This window comes from Etheostoma cragini, chromosome 18 (assembly GCF_013103735.1).
Source record: "Etheostoma cragini isolate CJK2018 chromosome 18, CSU_Ecrag_1.0, whole genome shotgun sequence".
In the NCBI taxonomy this organism is placed as follows: Eukaryota; Metazoa; Chordata; class Actinopteri; order Perciformes; family Percidae; genus Etheostoma; species Etheostoma cragini.
Window position 1 is genome coordinate 10,698,255 of NC_048424.1, and position 19,282 is coordinate 10,717,536.

The 19,282-nt window shown below is 43.3% G+C and overlaps 1 protein-coding gene across 2 annotated transcripts in view; it reads right to left on the minus strand.

The window, feature by feature from the left end:
• Positions 1-12,977, minus strand: part of LOC117961235 (prospero homeobox protein 1-like) — a 28,073-nt gene extending 15,096 nt beyond the window's left edge. Inside the window, exons 1-3 of one of the 2 annotated variants that reach the window (XM_034899753.1) lie at positions 12,618-12,977; positions 7,545-9,641; positions 3,492-3,599 (exon numbers count right to left, since the gene is read on the minus strand). In XM_034899753.1, coding sequence (XP_034755644.1) covers positions 3,492-3,599; positions 7,545-9,575 — 2,139 coding nt within the window. In that variant the 5' untranslated portion in view covers positions 9,576-9,641; positions 12,618-12,977. Of the gene's footprint in view, positions 1-3,491; positions 3,600-7,544; positions 9,642-12,339; positions 12,449-12,617 lie in introns of those variants that run through there. The other variant, XM_034899754.1, reaches the window with a different exon arrangement.
• Between the last annotated feature and the right edge of the window lie 6,305 nt (positions 12,978-19,282).

Here is a 19,282-nt window from a genome sequence, read left to right on the forward strand (position 1 = left end):
GAGGGCCGGAACGTGAGCAGTCAGCAAGCTGGGGTCGTGACATCGCAGTGTCAAACAAACAAACTACTGACACTTACAAATACATCGGCTGCACGGGGCTATTCTTAAACACACACACTGTAGACAGTCAGAGGTGACAGAGCACAAAAACACTTTTTAATTCAAGTTTTCAGTTTAATATGAATATTTCCCCGTGTGTAAGATCAGAACAAGTCTGATTGGGTGTGAATCTGAGACATTCATGTGTGAATATGCATCTGAGAGTGTGCGAGATTGAGCGCTACATACTGAGATTAAAGTCAGTGAAAAAGTTGCCATCGCTCATGCAGGAGACCTTTGGTGTCACTGCTGCCGAGTGACGGATAGATTTGTCATTTGGACAAGAATTACTTTATTATACAGACAGCTCAGGAGAAGATGTATTAGGGCCTGTGGCTCAATCACAGCACAGAGCACACAAAAAATACAATATGTGCAAGCAGGTAAATACACTAAATTACATTATATCTGCATCAGCGGCACCCAACAACCTCAAGGACTCAATTCTGGCAAATCCCCCTGCAGCTTGCAGCAGTCTTGGATCATTAAGTTGCTGGTGGGGGACAGAGACCCCCTGACAGCGGCTAAAGATGAGCGTGTTCCGTGCAAAAGGAGGGAATTGGTTCAAAGGAGCACATCACTGCAGCTCCTTAATCAGAGCGGGCAGGGGTCAGCCAGCACAGACATGAGATGCAGCGAGAAAAATGTGTGTCAGTGTTTGAGCATATAAGTGTGTGTGTGTGTGTGTGTGGGGGGGGGGGCGGGGGGGGGCTGAGAGGCAGATGAGAGAAAGACAGCGAGAGCATGTTTCTCACACTCACACTCAAGAGCCTGTGAAAGGTCAGCGCTTAGTGCTAACAGCACAAGATAGGAAGTGGCACACACACACACACACATACACACACACACACACACACACACACATATGTTCTGCTCAAGCACAGGCGCATACTTAAATCCAGAATAGGAAAACACTCAAGTATCCTTGGTCTAAACTATATTAGTCACCTGCCAAAAGTATTCAGACACTTCGAGTGTCAGTCCCAACTTCTGCACACACATCTGCTAATTTATTAATATGTAGAAAGAAATTGGATTTTATAGTTCCGTCTTTTGGATGAAAAGCCAAAGTCTGTCTCTTGCCAACATTTTTCTCAAACATAGCAGTCAGCAAAGGGGCAGAAAGCACACAGATGACCTCAGAGTGCTAAGCTACATTCAGAACAACCGGAGAGGAGAGCAGAAAGACAGAGAAGCCTGTACGGGCCTCTCTCTCTCTCTCTCTCTCTTTCTCTCTTTCTCCCTCTCTCTCACTCTTCTCTCTCTCGTAAGCCCCTTCACAGCCATCAGGGCTTTCCAACATTTCCTGTTTTCGCAGGGGTGAATTGTGGGAGATAATCTCCGGCTGCCTATTGGCTGACTGCACACAAAAAGCGGCCCTGGAAAGCAGGCTTTTGTTACTGCGGCAACTCAAATCCAGCGGCTGGCTTTTCTTTCTCCCCTGCCCCGCCGAGGCACACATACCATGCCACACCATCAGCGAAAAAAAAAGAAAAGAGAAGGAATGACATATAGAAAAGGGAAAACCCTCATGACCTCCACGACTCCACAGCACATGACTGTCCCAAATGCTGAAGCTTGTCGCTAAAAGAGAAATAGATAAAGAAAGCAAGGTGTGTGTGTGTCTGTGTGTGTGTGTGTGTCAGCTTGTGACTGCTAAAAAATGAGAAATGTATATTTACAATACATGAAGGTCCAAACAGCCAATAAATAAATACAGCTCACAATGGATCTCTTTACACAGGCAAATACTTTTTTTTGACTTTATTCAATGAATGAATTTCTTTATTTAATCTGTGCATCAATCTGTTGTAATGACTCATCCTTGATCAAAACATTATCTGCAATCATAACGACACGTCAAAAAGCTCGGGGTGTCTATGGCAACACTAACAATGGAATTTGACGCATCTGTCAAAACATTTCATAAACACCAAAAGTCAAACAAGAAAAGTCACAATAGTCTTAAAAGGAGCTTAAACAAGGGGAAACAACAGCTACAGCGTCCCCCAGTTGTCAGTGTAACCCACTTCCCATGCTCATTAGATTCTCGACAGTCAAGACCTGATTAGCCTTTAAGACGTTTGTCGGAGGACAGCCACTCACCACAAGGCCGTGCTGGCTGCATCTAATTAAATAATAAATAGTCTCATTCCCATACATGACTGCTAACTTACAGCTTAAGTACAATGCCCTCTGCTGAAAACAAAAACAAGCTAATGTGACTCATAATCCCCTTAACTATGTTGACCTTGTTTAAGTATGATGAGGCCATTCATGAAGAGCCCACCAAGAAGAAGACACCGCCCTGTGAGTGATTAGTCATTGAAACTATGTGGCTCAAATCAGTTGCTGCAGCAATTGTTAAATAGCGAATGACATCAAGGCCAAATCAGCGGGAGGCTTTTAATATTGAGGAGTTTTGTTACAAATCAGCATTTACAGGTGCCTACCCCATTTGTCAACATTTAACCCTCCTTTTCAACCACACCAATGATGTGTTGAGAGTAAGTCATGTGACCAACGAGTCATGGTTGTTGGCAACAGCATCCAAGAGGGGGCAGCTGGGAAAAAGGGGACCTTTATCTGCTGATTTGAATAAGATGGCCTGGATATGTCACAGCGTTTATCCCTCCGTATGGTCCGAGAGGGGAGCACACACGCACAACATCAACAACACGAACAAACTCGGTCGCGCACTCTCCAACAGCCATTATGTTGTTGTTGTTGTTGTTGTTTTGTGTGCAGCTTACATATTGTGCTTTGTTTTACAAATTTCCTTCATTAAACTCCCAGTAGAGCTAACGCTCATTCTTGCCATGTTCCCTAAAACGACTCTTTCTGTTCTCCCCTCCCTCTATCAAACCATCCACTCTACACCTGCTCACATAACCACTCCTCCGTCTCTAGGCTCCATCCTCCTCTCTGCCCTCTCCACCCCTCCATTACTCATCTCGCTCTTTATCTTTAGAATACTCATAGGCTCTCCAGCTCCCTCATGTAAACCCATTCAACTTCCTCTTCTTTCATCTTTTGCATAAAACCATAACTTAGTGAGCGAAAGGGCCTCATTTCAAGACAGACAAACATACGCTGTTCACGGAAACTAAAGCTGGCACATCACAAATGATAAATCAAACGTCCCCTTTTAAAGCAGGTGCGTTGACAAATGCACAAGTAAGAAATGTGGCGAGAGAGAAAACAAAGGCAACAGAGTGTTATTCATCTTTACACTAGTTACATAGATTAAAAGAAGTTACCATCTCAAGAAGATGAAGGTACAAACAAATGAGTTTGAAGATAGCCAAACAGAGATGTGTAGTCAAATTTAAAAATATATCTTATAATAATCTAAAACTAGGGCTAAAGAGGAAGAATATGTTTGAACTCACCTTGACATCAGAGAAGAACATCTTGAGCATATTAGAGCTCGGGTAGCGGGTGTAGAAAAACATGAGCTTGGCCTTCTTCAGATGATTGGGAGAGAGACCCTCTTGAATCTGGAAATATCTGCCATTAAGGAAATTAACAATTGTTTGGAGGGATACACCTTATGACAGATCAAGTAATTGTAGGAACTGTTATGAGCAAAGATACAATGTGTACATGTGTACTTGCTAATAATTGACTAAGATTGGCAAGACATCATCATTTGGATGATGGTTAACCAAATTTCCTTTCAGGCATGTATGCAGGGCTGCTGGAGTATGTTTGTGTGTGTGTGTGTGTGTGTGTGTGTGGGTGTGTGTGTTTTGTGTGTGCAAGTGATGGGGGGGGTGCTTAAGACACCAAAAGTGCACCAAAGCAAAACCATTTGCTTGCAATTAGCATCGTCCGTATCAGGTGTGAGAGCGTCACGGTAAATAAAATGCTGTCCAGAACTACAGCCGATGCTTTTACATAAGGAGGCTCATTTCACAGTCAAAGCAAGCAAACGCCTTTGCCTACAACCCGTGTTAACATCCAACCCAAAAAAAAAGGAAGAAGAAAAAAGGAGACATTTGCATATCACAGACAAAGACAGCAGTTAACGCCAGTGACGGGCAAGAAGGCCTAATGGCTTGGCGACAACACATGCCAAGCCTGAATATGACTGTCTGATATTGGCTTCATATCAGTGACAAAACAAGGTCTAGGAGAACAACCGTCCCTAACACCGGCCCAGGCAACATAAAAAAACCTTCTCACACTCACATAGGCCATATTCAAATACATGTCAGGCCTTGTCTTCCAAATGGATCGCCTGGATTAAACAGAAGAGAGGATGGACATGGGCTGGTGGGGGCACCTTGAGGGATAGTATGGTTCCAACCTTCAATTACATCCCCCTCCTCCTCCCTCTGCTCCACCCCTGCCCCCCAGCTTCGCTACCGCTGCCAAACCCTTGGAGGAGCAAAAGAAGGAGGAGGAGAAGGAGAAAAGGGGCTCTGTGGTTTCGGACTCAGCCAGTGATGGGGGGACTGAAACACATCTGCGCCACTGAACGGCCCAAGCCATTTCCATGGTGAATTAACGGCCGTATAATGCATCTGATAATATCAATCTGGAGCATAGGACATTGAAAAGGAAACAGGGAAGGGGGCGGGCTGCATGTTAAAACCTCAGGCTGTTTCAACAAGGGTTCTCATCAAGCAGAAGCAAGACGGCACTTTAAATTACACAGAAGATACAGCCCCAAGTTTTCATGATTCAAGATTGTTTACACTCCAGTGGACAAAATACATTGCTTGACATTATTTATGATCTACAGGGGTGGCTGTGATCGTTAAAATCAGTCAAGTGTCCAGATGTAGATGTAACTATAGAGTGGGAAGAAGGCATCAGCTGCTAGATTGGATTGCCCTTGGCCTCAGGGTTACACAGCAAAGCCAGCAAATACTGAACCACTCTGGGTTGGCTCCTTAAAAACCCTGTCTACTTTGTCTGATTCAGCGTGAGAGAGGGAAAGACTGAGAGAGAAAGAGAGGGAGAGAGTTAGTTGTATACGCAGCAATGGTCTTGTGGGGGAAACCCTGGCAGACTGGTGTTACTCTGTCAGGCCTGGCCAAAAGAGCAGCACTTCACTCTCCACACCACACCATCTGCTCCAAGTGGAGGGGATACAATGGATCCTCAGACAGAGAGGGAGAGGGAAAGGGAGAGAGAAAAAGAGAGCTCTTTCTCAGTGAGGCACGGTAAGATGTGTTTGCTGTGAAAGCTATGCACTTACACTCAGATTAATTTGTTTTTGCTTTTTCAATTAGGATTAGCATCGCGTACGTCTTATCACTCAAATAATTAAAAATGTATTTTAAAACAAAGACTTCTTTTACCTCTCCGGCCATAACCACAATATCACCTCCCTTCAGATGACAATTAAGAAGCTTCATATCTCCTGATGAGGCATTTTCATCTCTAATTCACTCACAGCTTGCAAATGTAATTGTGATTGGACTTAGGGGTGGCGTGAAAGGCTATTATTTTGTCATGATGGTGCACTCATACCAGCTGGCCCACTGTTTGCCTGCCACATCTGACAAGACATCATCATTCTCACGACACATCCCCAAAACCCAAAGTCATGAGAGGAAAATAGCTGCCCCACTTTCTAATTCCAGGTGTAAGGACAAGAATATTTGGAGTCGGACTGAGAACAAGTGAGGAAATCGATAGCAGCCATCTGCTCCACAACACTGCAGAGAGCTGGTGAACTTGAACACACCTCGCAAAATGTCTGACAAGCTGTCTCTGAGCTTCTGAGGCTCCGAGAAGAAGAAAAAAGCTACAGAATAAAAAAATTAAAAATTCTACATCAATGGAACCAGCTATATACAAAGGGAGCACAAATTCAAATCAACTCTAAATTTCATACTGATTGTAAGATTCAATGTATAAGTCTATAACTTGTAAATGCCAAACTTTGTTTCTAAACCTGGGCAATCGAAGAATAAAAGCTGAAAAAACAACACAAGCCTATTCTTTCCATTTAGGGATGTACATCTGTTAATGCCCTGAATTTAAAAATGCTACAATGAAAGCCACAGCATCTGGCATATGTGGTTATTGTTTGATTGTTTTCTACTTTCTCTCAGTCTCTGTATGTCTCTCTCCCTTGCCTTTTTTCATCCCTCCATCGGGAGCCCATAGAAGCAAAGGATTATGGATCTCTGGAAAGCGTTCACCCTTGGGTAAGAAGACAAGACAAGGCGAGGTAATGAAAGATAAACAGCTCGCTGCAAACACCTGTTAACGTCCGCTTCAAAGAAAAGACAGGCAGGAGGGGGGTTTGCAGGGAGGCAAAACAAAAAAGAAGTATTTGGCTGCCAAGCAACAGCCGAAGGGCCCCCCGGGCTGTTGACAGATCTTTATGAAATGAAAAAAAGGGAAAAGAAACGACAATGATTGTGGGCTTTTTACAACAGCGATGGATGATAAGAGGAACACAAGAGAAAACACAAGCAATCATAAATATACATCTTTACCAAGTCCTCAGGCGAACCTTTTGTGACATGCACACACATAAAGACACACACACACACACACACACACACACACGGAAAAGGCTAGGCAGTCAGGTACAGACAATAGTAAAAACTAAAGTGTTTAAAATACATATTCACTTAATTAATAAAGACCCAACAGGTAAAAAGCTATTGGATTAATTTCTCAAGCATGTAATGAATGTTAAGGACTTGAAAACAAAGCTTTCTAAGGACAGGCAGTGTGACACGAATCAAACTTTCATAAGGGTTAAGAGGTGTTGAATACTTAGGGACTAAGGAGGTATAGGGAAAACAGAGAAGGGACTGAATATATCTGCTTAAACTATTAGTCCAGAGTCCCCAGGGGACTCAATTTGAGCCTCCCATAGGGGACAGCCTCTTTATCCGTAGGGCAAGATTGGGGAACACTCAGGTTAAAGTATAAGGGAGGCTATATAACACCATTGTGTGCCAAGTTTCGGGACGCTATCTATCTCCTTGTTCTTTCAGGCCATTTTTATAAAAAGGAATTGGGGCAGTAAATGTCATGGGGACCTAATCTTTGTGAGTAAGTGATATGTGACAAGAAAGCTTTTAAAGCACTTAGGGTTGAAGATGGGAGAAAAGGCTGTACGCTGTTGTGAGAAGGAAGAGGTATGAGTATAAAAATAAATACAACAATGCAGTACAATGGAGAGGAGAACAGCAGTGGGAGGAAAAGTGATTCATCAACAATTTCTCAGTTTCTTAGGCTAGTTTCAAACAGACTAAAAAGGATTAGATTTTTACTCTTTGTGGTTCAGGTGCAGTGGTTCGCATCTGTCTCTACGGGGAATTACCACCTGAAATCTGATTTATATCTGGCTTACACAGGCATGAGCTGGTCTGAACTGGACCACGTGGAGTTAAAACATCAGGGTCCCTGTCTATTACCTTTCAACCCCCTCAAAACCCACACACTACCCAGATTTTCTTAAAGGATACATTGCTGCCTGAGTAGGGTGAGATGTCAGACATGTCCTGGAGGTCACTGCACTCAGACTTGATGAGGGACAGGGAGAGTCCCTCGGCTGTGCTGCCAGGGTGCGCTGGTGAACAAGAGCGATGGTGGTGCCCCATGTGGTGACCCGATGCCATCTTGGTCCTCAGGCTGGTGGTCTCCCGGGACAGGTCCATGGAGTCTGGAGAGGAACGGTCCTTGCCTGGGTAGCCGCCTGTGGGTCCGCCAAGGGGACTCTGGAACGGGTAGCCCATGAGAGGCAGTGGAAAGGGGTGTCTAAACGATGGGGGGCTGAAGCCCATGGAGGCAGAGAGTGAGGAGGGGTGAAGGACGGGGTGGTGGTGCCCGCCATGGGCGCCCACAGCTGAGGACTGGTGGTGGTGGTGGTGGTGGTGCTCACTGGGTGTCTTCCTCACGACTAAGGGTATCGCCTCTGTTTGGTCATTTGTGGGACCTGGCATCCCGGGCATGCTGGTGAAGGAGTCAAGTGGATTAGGAATGATGACATCTCCGAAGCACTGCAGCCTCTGGTTGGTGGTGTGGAAGTTGGGGTTGTCTCCATTGACAGTGGTGGGAAATCTTTCAGGAGGTATGGAAAGTGAGGGGAAGGCCTGTTGGGGTGTAGGGCGTGGAGGCTTGGCAAACACCTTCACAACTGTGTCCACCACCTGGGTCATGGCTGAATTGAGTTCCTGCTTCAGTGTTTCAGCCAGCTGTTTACCTTCAGCATGCATGGTGGAGCCTGGACCTCCCTGTCCTTTGCTCCTGCTGAGCCCTTCTCTTCTTGGCTTCTCTCTAGCTGCAAGCATGGCCTGCTCCTGAAGCAACGCCCGCGCCCTGTCCAGGAAATGGCCTGGGTCCAAATCAGACATCTCATTGTCAGAGCGCATGTCATCTCCACCCCGGTCATCACCGCCAGTGTCAGACCTGGCTGGGCTGTCCTCGGACATATTTCCTATGTCATTGTGGAGATCATTGTGGAGGTCATTGTGTTCTGAATCGTCGGTTGAGTCATAAATCTGAAAGAACTTCTCTTGGAGCTGCCGTAGCTGTTTCTGCATGTCCTCCAGCTGCAGCTTCAGTTGCCGTCGCTCCTCCTGCTTCTGTTCCTTCCTCTGGCACACCAGCTGGGTGAAGCTCTGCTGTTGCTGCTGAGGCAGACGCTGCTTACGCTTGTTCTCTCTGCTGCTACTGCTGCACACCTCGCCTCCCCGTGGGCTGCTGGGGGCCTGCTGCTGAGACTGTGGGGGTGGGCAGTCTAGATCCATCTCCCGGGCTCGATCCATCTCATGCTCACGCTCATGACGGGAAACAGCAGGTACCACCACACTGGGTGAGTGGCTCATACCACGTATAATGTTCTCTACACGGGCTCGCTTGGCACGCAGGTGTTCATCATTGAGACGTTCAATGTCAAAGGTGGCAAGGCCAGGAGGACGACCAAAGGGTGACAAGCACTCTTGAGGGGTGCTATCATGGGAGGAGTTACTACAGGCATCCTCCTGGGGAGCATCTGAACTTGCATTGGAGAGCCCTGATCCGGGGAAGCCAACATCCACTCTATCACCCCTATCCCCTCTATCACCCCTGTCGCCTCTTTCTCCCCTCTCGGGTCCTCCATTTTTAGCCATGTTATTCTTGAGAAGCTGTGAAATAATGGTGGTGCCAGGGAAGGGCATCAAGGTGTCCTCGTATGAGTTGGCCCTCTTCAGTAGCTTTCGGAGTACATTGGACTTGGACTCACTGTCGCTGGCTGACACAACGCCAGGTCCACCATGTGGCTGCACTACCGAGCACTCCATGGAGTCGGTGTCTGATCCGTGGTGAGAGTGGGAGGTCAGAGAGTTCATGGCACTGAAAATGGCTGCTTTGGCGCGGGCAATGCTATCAGTGGTTGTTGTTGTGGCTGCTGCTGTGGAGGAGGCTGTGCTGCCCACGGTCCTCTTAACACCAATGTCCACACGTCTTCGCTTGGTCTGTCTGTTCAGGAGGGAGTCGCTGTCATGGTCCGGCATCCCGTGCTGCTGCTATTGGGCCATATCCCGCAAACCCAGTCCTCTAGGATCAAAGCCTCGGAGTACCTGTGGGAAGTATAATTTACAGATACATGAACAACCAAAATGAATCGTAAAGTCTGAAAGTTTTCAAAGACTGAAACAATCAAAACGTATCAGCTTCTAGAATTAGCCGGCATTATGGATATAAACTGAAGAGTTCTGTCTCAAGCCAGCAGGCAATCCCTCCTAATTGGTTTTTAAAAGGACGGCCACATCTATAATTACATTTAGACAGTTAGGACAGAGGGGTAAGGGGAACAGGCAAGATGGGGTCAGAACTAGGCCTTGGCATGACATTCCAGGGCAAAGTCCTACATTTTATCCTGTCCCCTGTTACACGCCGTGCGACACTGAACCAGTTCCCACGGAACACAAAGCTGCATAAAATTATGATAATTACTTTAAGTACTTGTCCTCATTTCCATTTTTATGTGGTGTGAGACAACATAGGAGCTATTAACTCACAAAACAAAATAAAAAAGATATAGGGTTAATAGTTTCAATAAAGAAAAAAAGTGGTGTACAAGGAGAGGGCAATGCACATTATTTGTGAACCCTTTCCTAAATTCTATTACATTAGTGAGTGATCGTTTGGTCAATAAAAATAATTATTCTAATTTAAAACCATGTTTGCACATTGCGTAATTTTAAATTGAAATTTCTGTGTTCACATTAATCAATATGGTCATCATATCTTAAGCAATGAGGAGAGTGACACATAAAAGAAACAGAAAAAGAGGGCTATTGATTTTGGTGCCAGCATGAGCTCACTTCTGTGTTTTTTGTTTGTCTTTTCATCTGGCAGGGGCAGTTAATTCTGCTCAAATGAATAGGTCACAAGGGTCAACTCTGGCAAGGAGCAACTTAAAGCGCTCTCACAAAAACCCTAATGCCCCTCTGAAAGCAAAGCGTTTTGTCAGTACAGGCCTGCATCAACACTTCTAGCAGCGATGGCAGTGCCTTAGTCAGAGTCATACCAGTCGCATCCAATCTTAAACGCAATGATATTATCGGAGACTATTTAATCTATTTGCCCGCTTTTAAAATTAAAAATATTTCAGAGGTTTGCATATTTATTTATATATTGTGACAATGTTTTCTTAACAGCATAAATGTGGTAAAAGTGATGCAACAATTTAAATTCTTCATTTTACACTCTTATTAAGAATAGCACAGATTCAGTAGAAAATAATAAATGCAATAAATACAGTATACTTTCTGAATTCCATTTTACAGCCTGCAAATACACTCAAATAATGCACCGATGTAGGCAGTGTGAAAAGCAGCTATTAACATTTTAAATTTCAAATACAAAACAGTCAAATGACTGATTCATATATGTTGAATTTTGTTATGATATTTTAAGACAAAAGCCATTCATGGACCTCTAATTTGAAAGCTCAGTTTCAGTGAGGGCGAACAGCAGGGAACACCAAACCCCAGCGACATGTAAAAACATTCTCTAAACGGATTATTTGGTTGTTCTAACTAAAAGAAAATTTATTGTTTTTAAATATATCAATGCATGTGAAAAGTAATTTAAAAAGGAAAGCCTCTTTCTTGTCACTAAGCCTTAGACACAGACACAGACACACACAAACACACACACACACACACACACACACACAACTTTGCTGCTGGTTTTTTAGAGCTGTGTGATGCACAACACAAGTGGCATGCATTGGCAGGTTTTTCACTCTGAAAAAACATTTAGTAAACTGATAGGATAAAACTGTAAAGATCTTTCTTATTTTTTTTACTGGGAAAATGACTTGGTTAAACGCTTTCCCCCTGAAATCCATCCTTTTTAAGTGACACCAGTATTGTAAAATAAACCCGTTTAAATAAATGGCTTCGGACCAAGTCTTGACAGCCACATCCAGCAGTTCAGACAAAAGATGATACATCTCCTAGAAAAAGAAAAAAAAACTTGACTTGATCGCCTCAGGATCTTAACAATGAGCTTGAAATAGTCACCAGCACCTGTCTTTTCCGAGGGCGCACCTGTCTCCCATTGCCCATGCGCACTCTCTCGCTCTCTTAAAAAAACCTTTCAACAATTTCATGCTATGAACTACACACATAGGCTATGAACTAGGGGCTGTAGATGTCCACTTCAACTTTAATAATAGATCTTCACCTCATCCTTTTAATATTTTTCTTCCATGGAAACCCTAAAACGACCTTTAAACATGTTGGCTGATCAGAAACAGAAATTGAAGAAATATTGAGTGAAGTTCAGGTTTGAAACCGGATACAAATAATATACAGTTGTTGTAAGTTTTAGAAGTTAAAGAACAACATTTCCGAAGCTAAAAGTGAGATCTAGCTGTTTTTTGCACATTTGATGGACAGATGATAAACTAAGATAACACACAAGAGAGTAGATATGAGTTGCGTAGACAACACTTACAACAATATACCGGGAGTGTTTGATCACAATCTTTCAAAAGTGCTGCCGCAGAAGACAGACACCGATTTCACAAAAAAGGAGGACTGACAAGGTCTATAACTGCCTTGATCCGGGTTTTGTATAAAGAAAAAGGCACGTAGGTGTCAAGAGAGAGTAAGATTTAGCCCATAGGACAAAGACAATATGAGGTAGCCTAACAGCAAATTCACGGTTTACCACACGCACAGGAGCTCAAATACAGCTAAACCCCAGTCTCAGTCTAAAATCAGCTCCTACTTTAAATCCCGTTTCAAAACTTCCGAAACTTACTTTGAAAAGTTGCAAATCAACTTGATCTCCGCTTGGATGAGGAAGGTTGGGCTTCCGTGCGCAAAAATACAGGGCTGCTCGCGCAACTCACACCACACATCGAGATGAGGCGAGCGACACAGAGCTAAATAATGTCGTATATAGATATGATTAGCTGTGCTGATCACCAGAACACATTTCCTCGCTCATGATGTTTGATTTGTTTGTTTGTTTTCCGCCCACCGTGCGCAAGCGAGCCAGAACAAGAACGGGAGGTGTCCGAGGACAAGGTTACTTACCCTTTAGATGAAGAGGGGGACAACCTGAACTCCTACGGCAAAAAAAAAATAATATAAATAAATAGAGAATATACGCGGAGCACGGCGGATTGCTGGATGCTGGGATATAACAATTTCTCAGAGAAGGAAGAGCCGGAATAAAGTCAGCGGTGCGAGCGAAAGGAACAAAATAGGAAAAATATAGAAGATGATAAGAGCTCTCGCGCTTCGGTCTCTCCCTCTATCCTCTGCTGTGACTACAAGAGTGAGAGACATAGAGAGAGTGCAAGAGAGAGAGCGAGCGAGAGCGAGAGAGAGAGAGAGAGAGAGACTGCCTGTGTGCGTCTCCGAGGCGCACTGGATGCAGAGGACTGGATGCTGAGCGCTCCTCCGCCACTAAGATTCACTTTAAGATGCGGCTGAAGGAAACAGGAAGACGTGCGCGTCACGAGCGGCGTGATGTAACTGTCGTAGCCTACCAATAAGAAGCGTCCGTCCGGTCCGGAGAACAACGCACTGAACTTGACCAGAGAATGGGACTTGAGCATGCAAGTAAAGAGAGAGAGAGAGAGAGAGGAAAAAAAGGAAATACCACTCTTACAAATCTCTTTCTTCCCAAATCACCGACTGCGCGAGTAAGAATGGTTATATGCACTTTGACACATAGTCCACAGCTTATGATGTTATTTATTCTCATATTCAAATCTTAAATGGTAAAAGTTTTTTTTTTTTTTTTTATTACGATAAAACGTAAAGTCGCTGTTGATATCAAGAGATTTGAATACTATCCGAATAAATAGCCTACAATTTCACGACATTAACTGCTTTGAAAACCCATAAAGGAAGATGATTCATTTGGCAACCAGTGATATTACCTATACCTGTTGTAGATTTAGTCACTACATTTAAGAAAAAAAAACGAATTGTAGGATGAATGCAGCATTAATTGCTTTGTTAGAGCAGATACCGTTTTAATGCAAATGTTTTCGGAAAATCATACCGACTTTCTTGTATCATTTATATTAAAATGTAACAGTCTGTTTTAAAATCCAAACGACTTTTTCCAGCGCTTGTGTTAATGCATGTCTCGATTGTGTTTGTGAGTCTATTAAAAGGCATTGACATTCCTTTAAGACCAGTCATTTTTAATGATTATCATCTTTGTAATTCGATCTTTTGAAATGTTCACGTAACGATGCATAGCCCGTTTATTTTGGAAACGTCAGCGTGTACATTAGTTCTGCGACTGGTCCACATTTAGACCGCAGCTTCTCGCAGAGGGTCACTCGGGTGTTGTAGCTTCAAAGTGGCGTGTAGAGATATTTTACGTGCAGAGTTTCTCATTGGTTGCAGCAAAGTTGGATTTTTGAACAAGCAAAAGCAGCGCAGAAGCTGTGAGCTTTGCTTCGGAATTCAGATAATCCAGGGAAGCCAATATCTGAGGAGAGCTAAGCGTCTCTATGTAAAAACGCTCAGTTAAGAGCCGAATATGATCATGAAATGACGCACTCGGATCCGCAGTCTGCCACTGAACCCTCCGCGTGCATTAGACTGCACTGTCATCGAAAGTGATTATTAAGTTAAACTGATAGTAAAAGAAAACAAAGATTTACCCTTATGATTTAATATCTAAAGATTTCCAATGAATTAATAGATTCCTCTCCCTTTGAAACGTCCCCACCTGTAAGGTTGAACCCTGCGGACGCTGACATCTGATCCTTTTCACACAAAAACCTGTCCGACGCTTCTGATTTATGAAATGATGACGGCTGCTCGTCTTCCTGCATTCCTACAAATTGGATATTTAGAATTACAAGTTTTTGGCGCACTGCAAATATGTAAGCCTTCGACCTTTTCAACAGGTGTGTGGACAAATTGTTTAGTAATATTAGGAGGACATTTGGGGCCGCATCAAATTAATCTTTCCATAAACAATTTTTTTTAATCGACTCTAACGATACTTTACTGGATAATACAGGTCACAACCGTCTGCTCCAGCCTGCGTTTCTGCAGTTAGAAAAAGCGTAAGCCTCGTATTTATCACATTCAGAAAATTAATTCTACAATTATTTCATCACAAACATAAGAATTGTATTATTATTAATATTATTAGTAGTAGTAGTATTATTGGTGAAGTCAAGTTACATGTATTAGTATCCGCTAAATGGCTGAAGCCAGTACCTTAAATAAAAATATTGTTAATGCACTATAGCCCATTATTATCAGATTATCAGTGTGCTTTTTTTTTGCATTTTCCCGGTTCTTTTCCCAGCTTTTCCCTTTAAATGAATTTGTTGCACACATAATATTCTTTTGTATCCTCTGTACAAACAGGATCTTAAAGTACTTAACTAGAAAATCTTATTTTCCATATGGGCCTCTGTCAGGTGCCAAAAGGGAAAAGGCGAGTCTCTTTTCCATGTCGCAAGCAAGTGTTTTTAGGACCAACGAAATGCAACGAAGTCAGCAAAGTTTAGTGTCTGGAGTGTCTTTTCCAAAGCAGGTGTCCCGGCCCCCGGCTCCCTCATTGGCCTGTGGCTGATTTGGCCTCGGCTCCCCTGGGTGCCGTCGGTGCGCACACAGGCTGGAAAAACAGGCCGGCACATTAAAGAAACGCGTGTTTGGAAAAGGAAGACTCGGGTGAGGTGTAGAGGAAACGTGTCGGTTAACACCGGCTGCTCTTATCGCGACCCATTCCAGGTGGATTCACGTGCATTTATTTCATCTCACTTTCACCCCCCCCCCCCCTCTTTAGGGTCGAGTGCGACACACCTCGATGCCCAAGACTGATAACGCGCTCTGGCATTGCGCACTGATGGCTGCATTTATTGACATATTTATTACAGTTGGGCCCAAATGCAGAAGAATGTATGCAGTAACAACAATATTTCTCCCAGAGGTGTTATAAAGCTACTTTAAACAAAAATTCCCATTCTGACCACAATTAAGTGGTAGTAAGTGTGCGCACGCCGGAGTGGAGAGCCAGTAGCACATTTTTCCTCAGCATGAATTTGTATCAATGATGGGTCAACTGTCGTTCCATTCTTGTTATTATTATTATTATTAGTACTATTATTATTATTTTGTTATCATTATAATTATTATTTGGTCATGTTCATTTGTTTTTTGTCTCATTTTTGGAGCGAATTGAATGCAGAAAATCCCCAAACGGACGTGTTCTGAATTGAAGTTACAGGAATTATTATAATTGAAAGCAAAAATATGATCTGTTAGAAGAAGTAATCTCCGCAGCAGCGTATATGAAATGAACATAATCAGATAATGACTTGGTGTGCTCCTACAACAGCTCCATTTCTTTTCACAGTAAGAAATAGAGAATTTTAGAGAAATGAGAGAAGAGAGAGAGAGAGAGAGAGAGAGAGAGAGAGAGAGAGAGAGAGAGAGAGAGCTATTTGAGCAGATAGAGATGGTAGCGCTAAAAGCTGTTTTGTTCCCAGAGGTCTCAGGGTCCCGGAATAAAAAGGTTTAGGAGACAGGACAGAAGGACAGGAGAGGAAAGGAGAGGAGGATTTGTCCGAGTGTAATAAGTGAGTAGGCGTCTGACTCTTACAGCCTCTAAAGTCCTTGTTGGGCCTCATGTATTCAGCTTTCACCATCAAAGATGAGGATGCTGGAGGAAAATATGTATTCCACTTATTTCTGTTTGTCAAGGCAAAACCCATTTCAGAAAGGGAGTCTGACCTGAATGTGATACAGGAGACATCTGAAGTAAAATAACACATATGACATTTACATAGATGCCATTATTAGTGATGTTAATTCTTGGCTGCCAGGGCTGTGATAGCTGGCACAGTGTGGCCCCGATGACCCACATCTCTCTTTCTAGGCTACAAGTTGTGATGATTATGGAGGCGAGTGTGTGTTTGTGCGTGTGTGTGTTTGTGTGTGCGCACATATGTGTGTATGTGTGTGTGTGTGTGTGCGCACGTATGTGTGTGTTTGTGTGTGTGTGTGAGAGAGAGGGAGGTTGCTGATCCTCTGTGGCCTGTTTTATACAAGCCATTCAATGAGATACATTGCACACACACACACACACACACACACACACACACACACACTCTATTTGAATGAATGGACATTAATCATTGATGCATAAGTAAATGTATACACTGTAAAGAAAATATGACAGTAAAAAAAGTTCTAGACAAACCAGACACTAGCTAATGATGACCAATCAATAACAATAATATGCAAATGAAGACTTGTATGCCACATACACAACACTTTCTGTACTGAAAATTTACATTTATAAATTTACCATCTCTACTTTTCCTTATGGACACAATCTGGGTAATAAAATACAGTATTGCACTATTTTTCAAGATCCTGTGTCCAACATGTGATCAAGAACCTGTTTGCTCTAACATTAAATAAGGCTCCATGTCTGGCCTGCGTGGAAATAATAGGCAATTAAAAGAATGCTGCTCAGTGAGGCTGATGTGAATATGGCTGCAGTCAAACTCATTAAAAGCACAGATAGACTCTAAACATTGCAATTAGTCGTAGCCATGTGTAAAGTCCTCGAAATTAGCTAAATATTTGACATTTCTTTAGCATAAAATGATCAAATGAAGCAGTAAATTCTGAAAAGTCTGAGTTAATTCAAAATGTCTTACGAACAACCTTGAAAGTATACACATTTTAAAAAATCACTGCCTAGGACAGGGGTTAGACTAAAGTTAACAAGAATGAAGGGCGCGCACACACACGTGATCATGCGCACAAACACACCGACACACACACACAAACAAACACACTCGACACACAGAGATAGAGCGCCTTGGAGGTGCTTGGGCGGACAGACATGTTGGGAAATCGCCTGGAACTGTATTAAGCTTGACGTCCTTAAAACAAACAATGGCACCATGAAATAAGGGCTTATGTGCTCAAAGTCAAAGAGCCCCCTCAGCAACTCTCCCTGTTTATCTCTCCCTCTGTCTGACACACACACATGCACTCACACACACACACACACACACACACACACAGACACACACACACAGACGCACATGCACAGAGGCACACCATTTCTTGGGGGTTACACAGTCAGGCTCGCAGCTCCATTGGGAGGGGACCAACTTTGGTCCTGTGAACTCTCACCTGTCAACATGGAGCAGAGGACTTTACTTGGTAAACACGAAAGGACTTTAGCTGTTTACTTCTGCCGGGAACTTAGCTTATATTAGTCATTGCTGCAGTCTCAGCTGGTTCTGTGGGTGCTTTGTGTGAGAGGTTAAATCCACGACAAACTGTTCAATAATGTCCCAATTTTAATGTGGCCATTCTTGGGCTGCAGATTTTGTTAAATATGACTAATCATTTTTTGATATGTGCTTCATCAGCAAGGTACATACGACAGACATACAGCTTCAGTGGATCAGTTTGACACGTGGGTCAACTTTTAGATTTTGCCCACACTGCTTATCGCCCCATGGATCAGGCCATTTTGATAGATGCTTGAGGAACGTGCAAACAGTTATAATAGTTTGAATTCAAATTGAGTGTAATGTTTTGGTTCTTAATGAGTGAGTGCCAAATTTAAGAATGTTTTCAATCATTCAAGTAATATCTTAGGTGTTTTTCTGTGACGTGTGGATTTCTCGTCCATAAACAAAGCAACATGAATTTCCAAGTTTTTTCAATGGAGTGTGGCAGCGAGCACTCTACCACATGCGGTGTAGAGGTCTCTGCGTTTTCCTTTTTAGATTTCCACAGCCATCCTCCTCTAGTGCGACTAATGCTCAGAAAAAAAAACAAAAAATGGACTGTGGCAGATAAGCGGCGGTCTGTTTTCGCTTCTCTGATCAGTGTAATTATATTTGTTGGCGTGGAGGTAAGTGGTCCTCCCCTGGGGGTGTATTGTACTCGACTTACTCCATGTCATGAAATAAAATTACAAGGAAAGGAGAAGATATCCTACAATAACAGAGGCGAGTCGTAAAATCAAAGAGTAGCAAAATACATTAGGGGGAGATGCAGGGGGGCAGGGGTCTTCAAATAAAACGCAGGTTAATGAGGTTTTAATAGCTTCTACGACTATATGGTTGGTTAACAGTCACACACACACGTTCACTCTCTCACACACAAAGCCTTTTCTAGCTGGCTGAGGCAATAAAGAGTAATTAGTGATCAGTTACCTGTGCTTCAGCCTTTCTGCAGTTACCCAAATAATATACAGAGAGGCGTCTATAGGGTATGAAGTGTACAGGACTTGAGCAGCTTTAAAGTGCCTCTCTCACCACACATTAGTCCCCAGTTATAAGTTTAGCTCTCTGCAACACTCTCCTCTCATGTTACAGCAGTGGATATTCACACGTCTTGTACCTGTTGACACCCGTTTGTCTGCTTTATGTATCTGTGTAATCTGTGTGTCGGTCTAACCTTTGACCCCCACTGTGGATGTTTGGCATGGCACACAGCAGGCCTCTCTTGACCTCCCACTGACCTTTCACACCAGATGAGGTTCGGCTGCCTCAGGGAAGGTCAGGAGGAGGGTAACGCTCGTATAATTGGCCTGTAAACACACACACAAACACAGACAAACACAAACTTGATACTTGTTGGTTGAAAAATAAATCTCTGTAATGTACTTTTCTTGAGCATTTCCTTGTTTTATTTCTTACTGGTTCAGACAGGCCTTTGGTTGACTGCTCTGTACCTGGTCT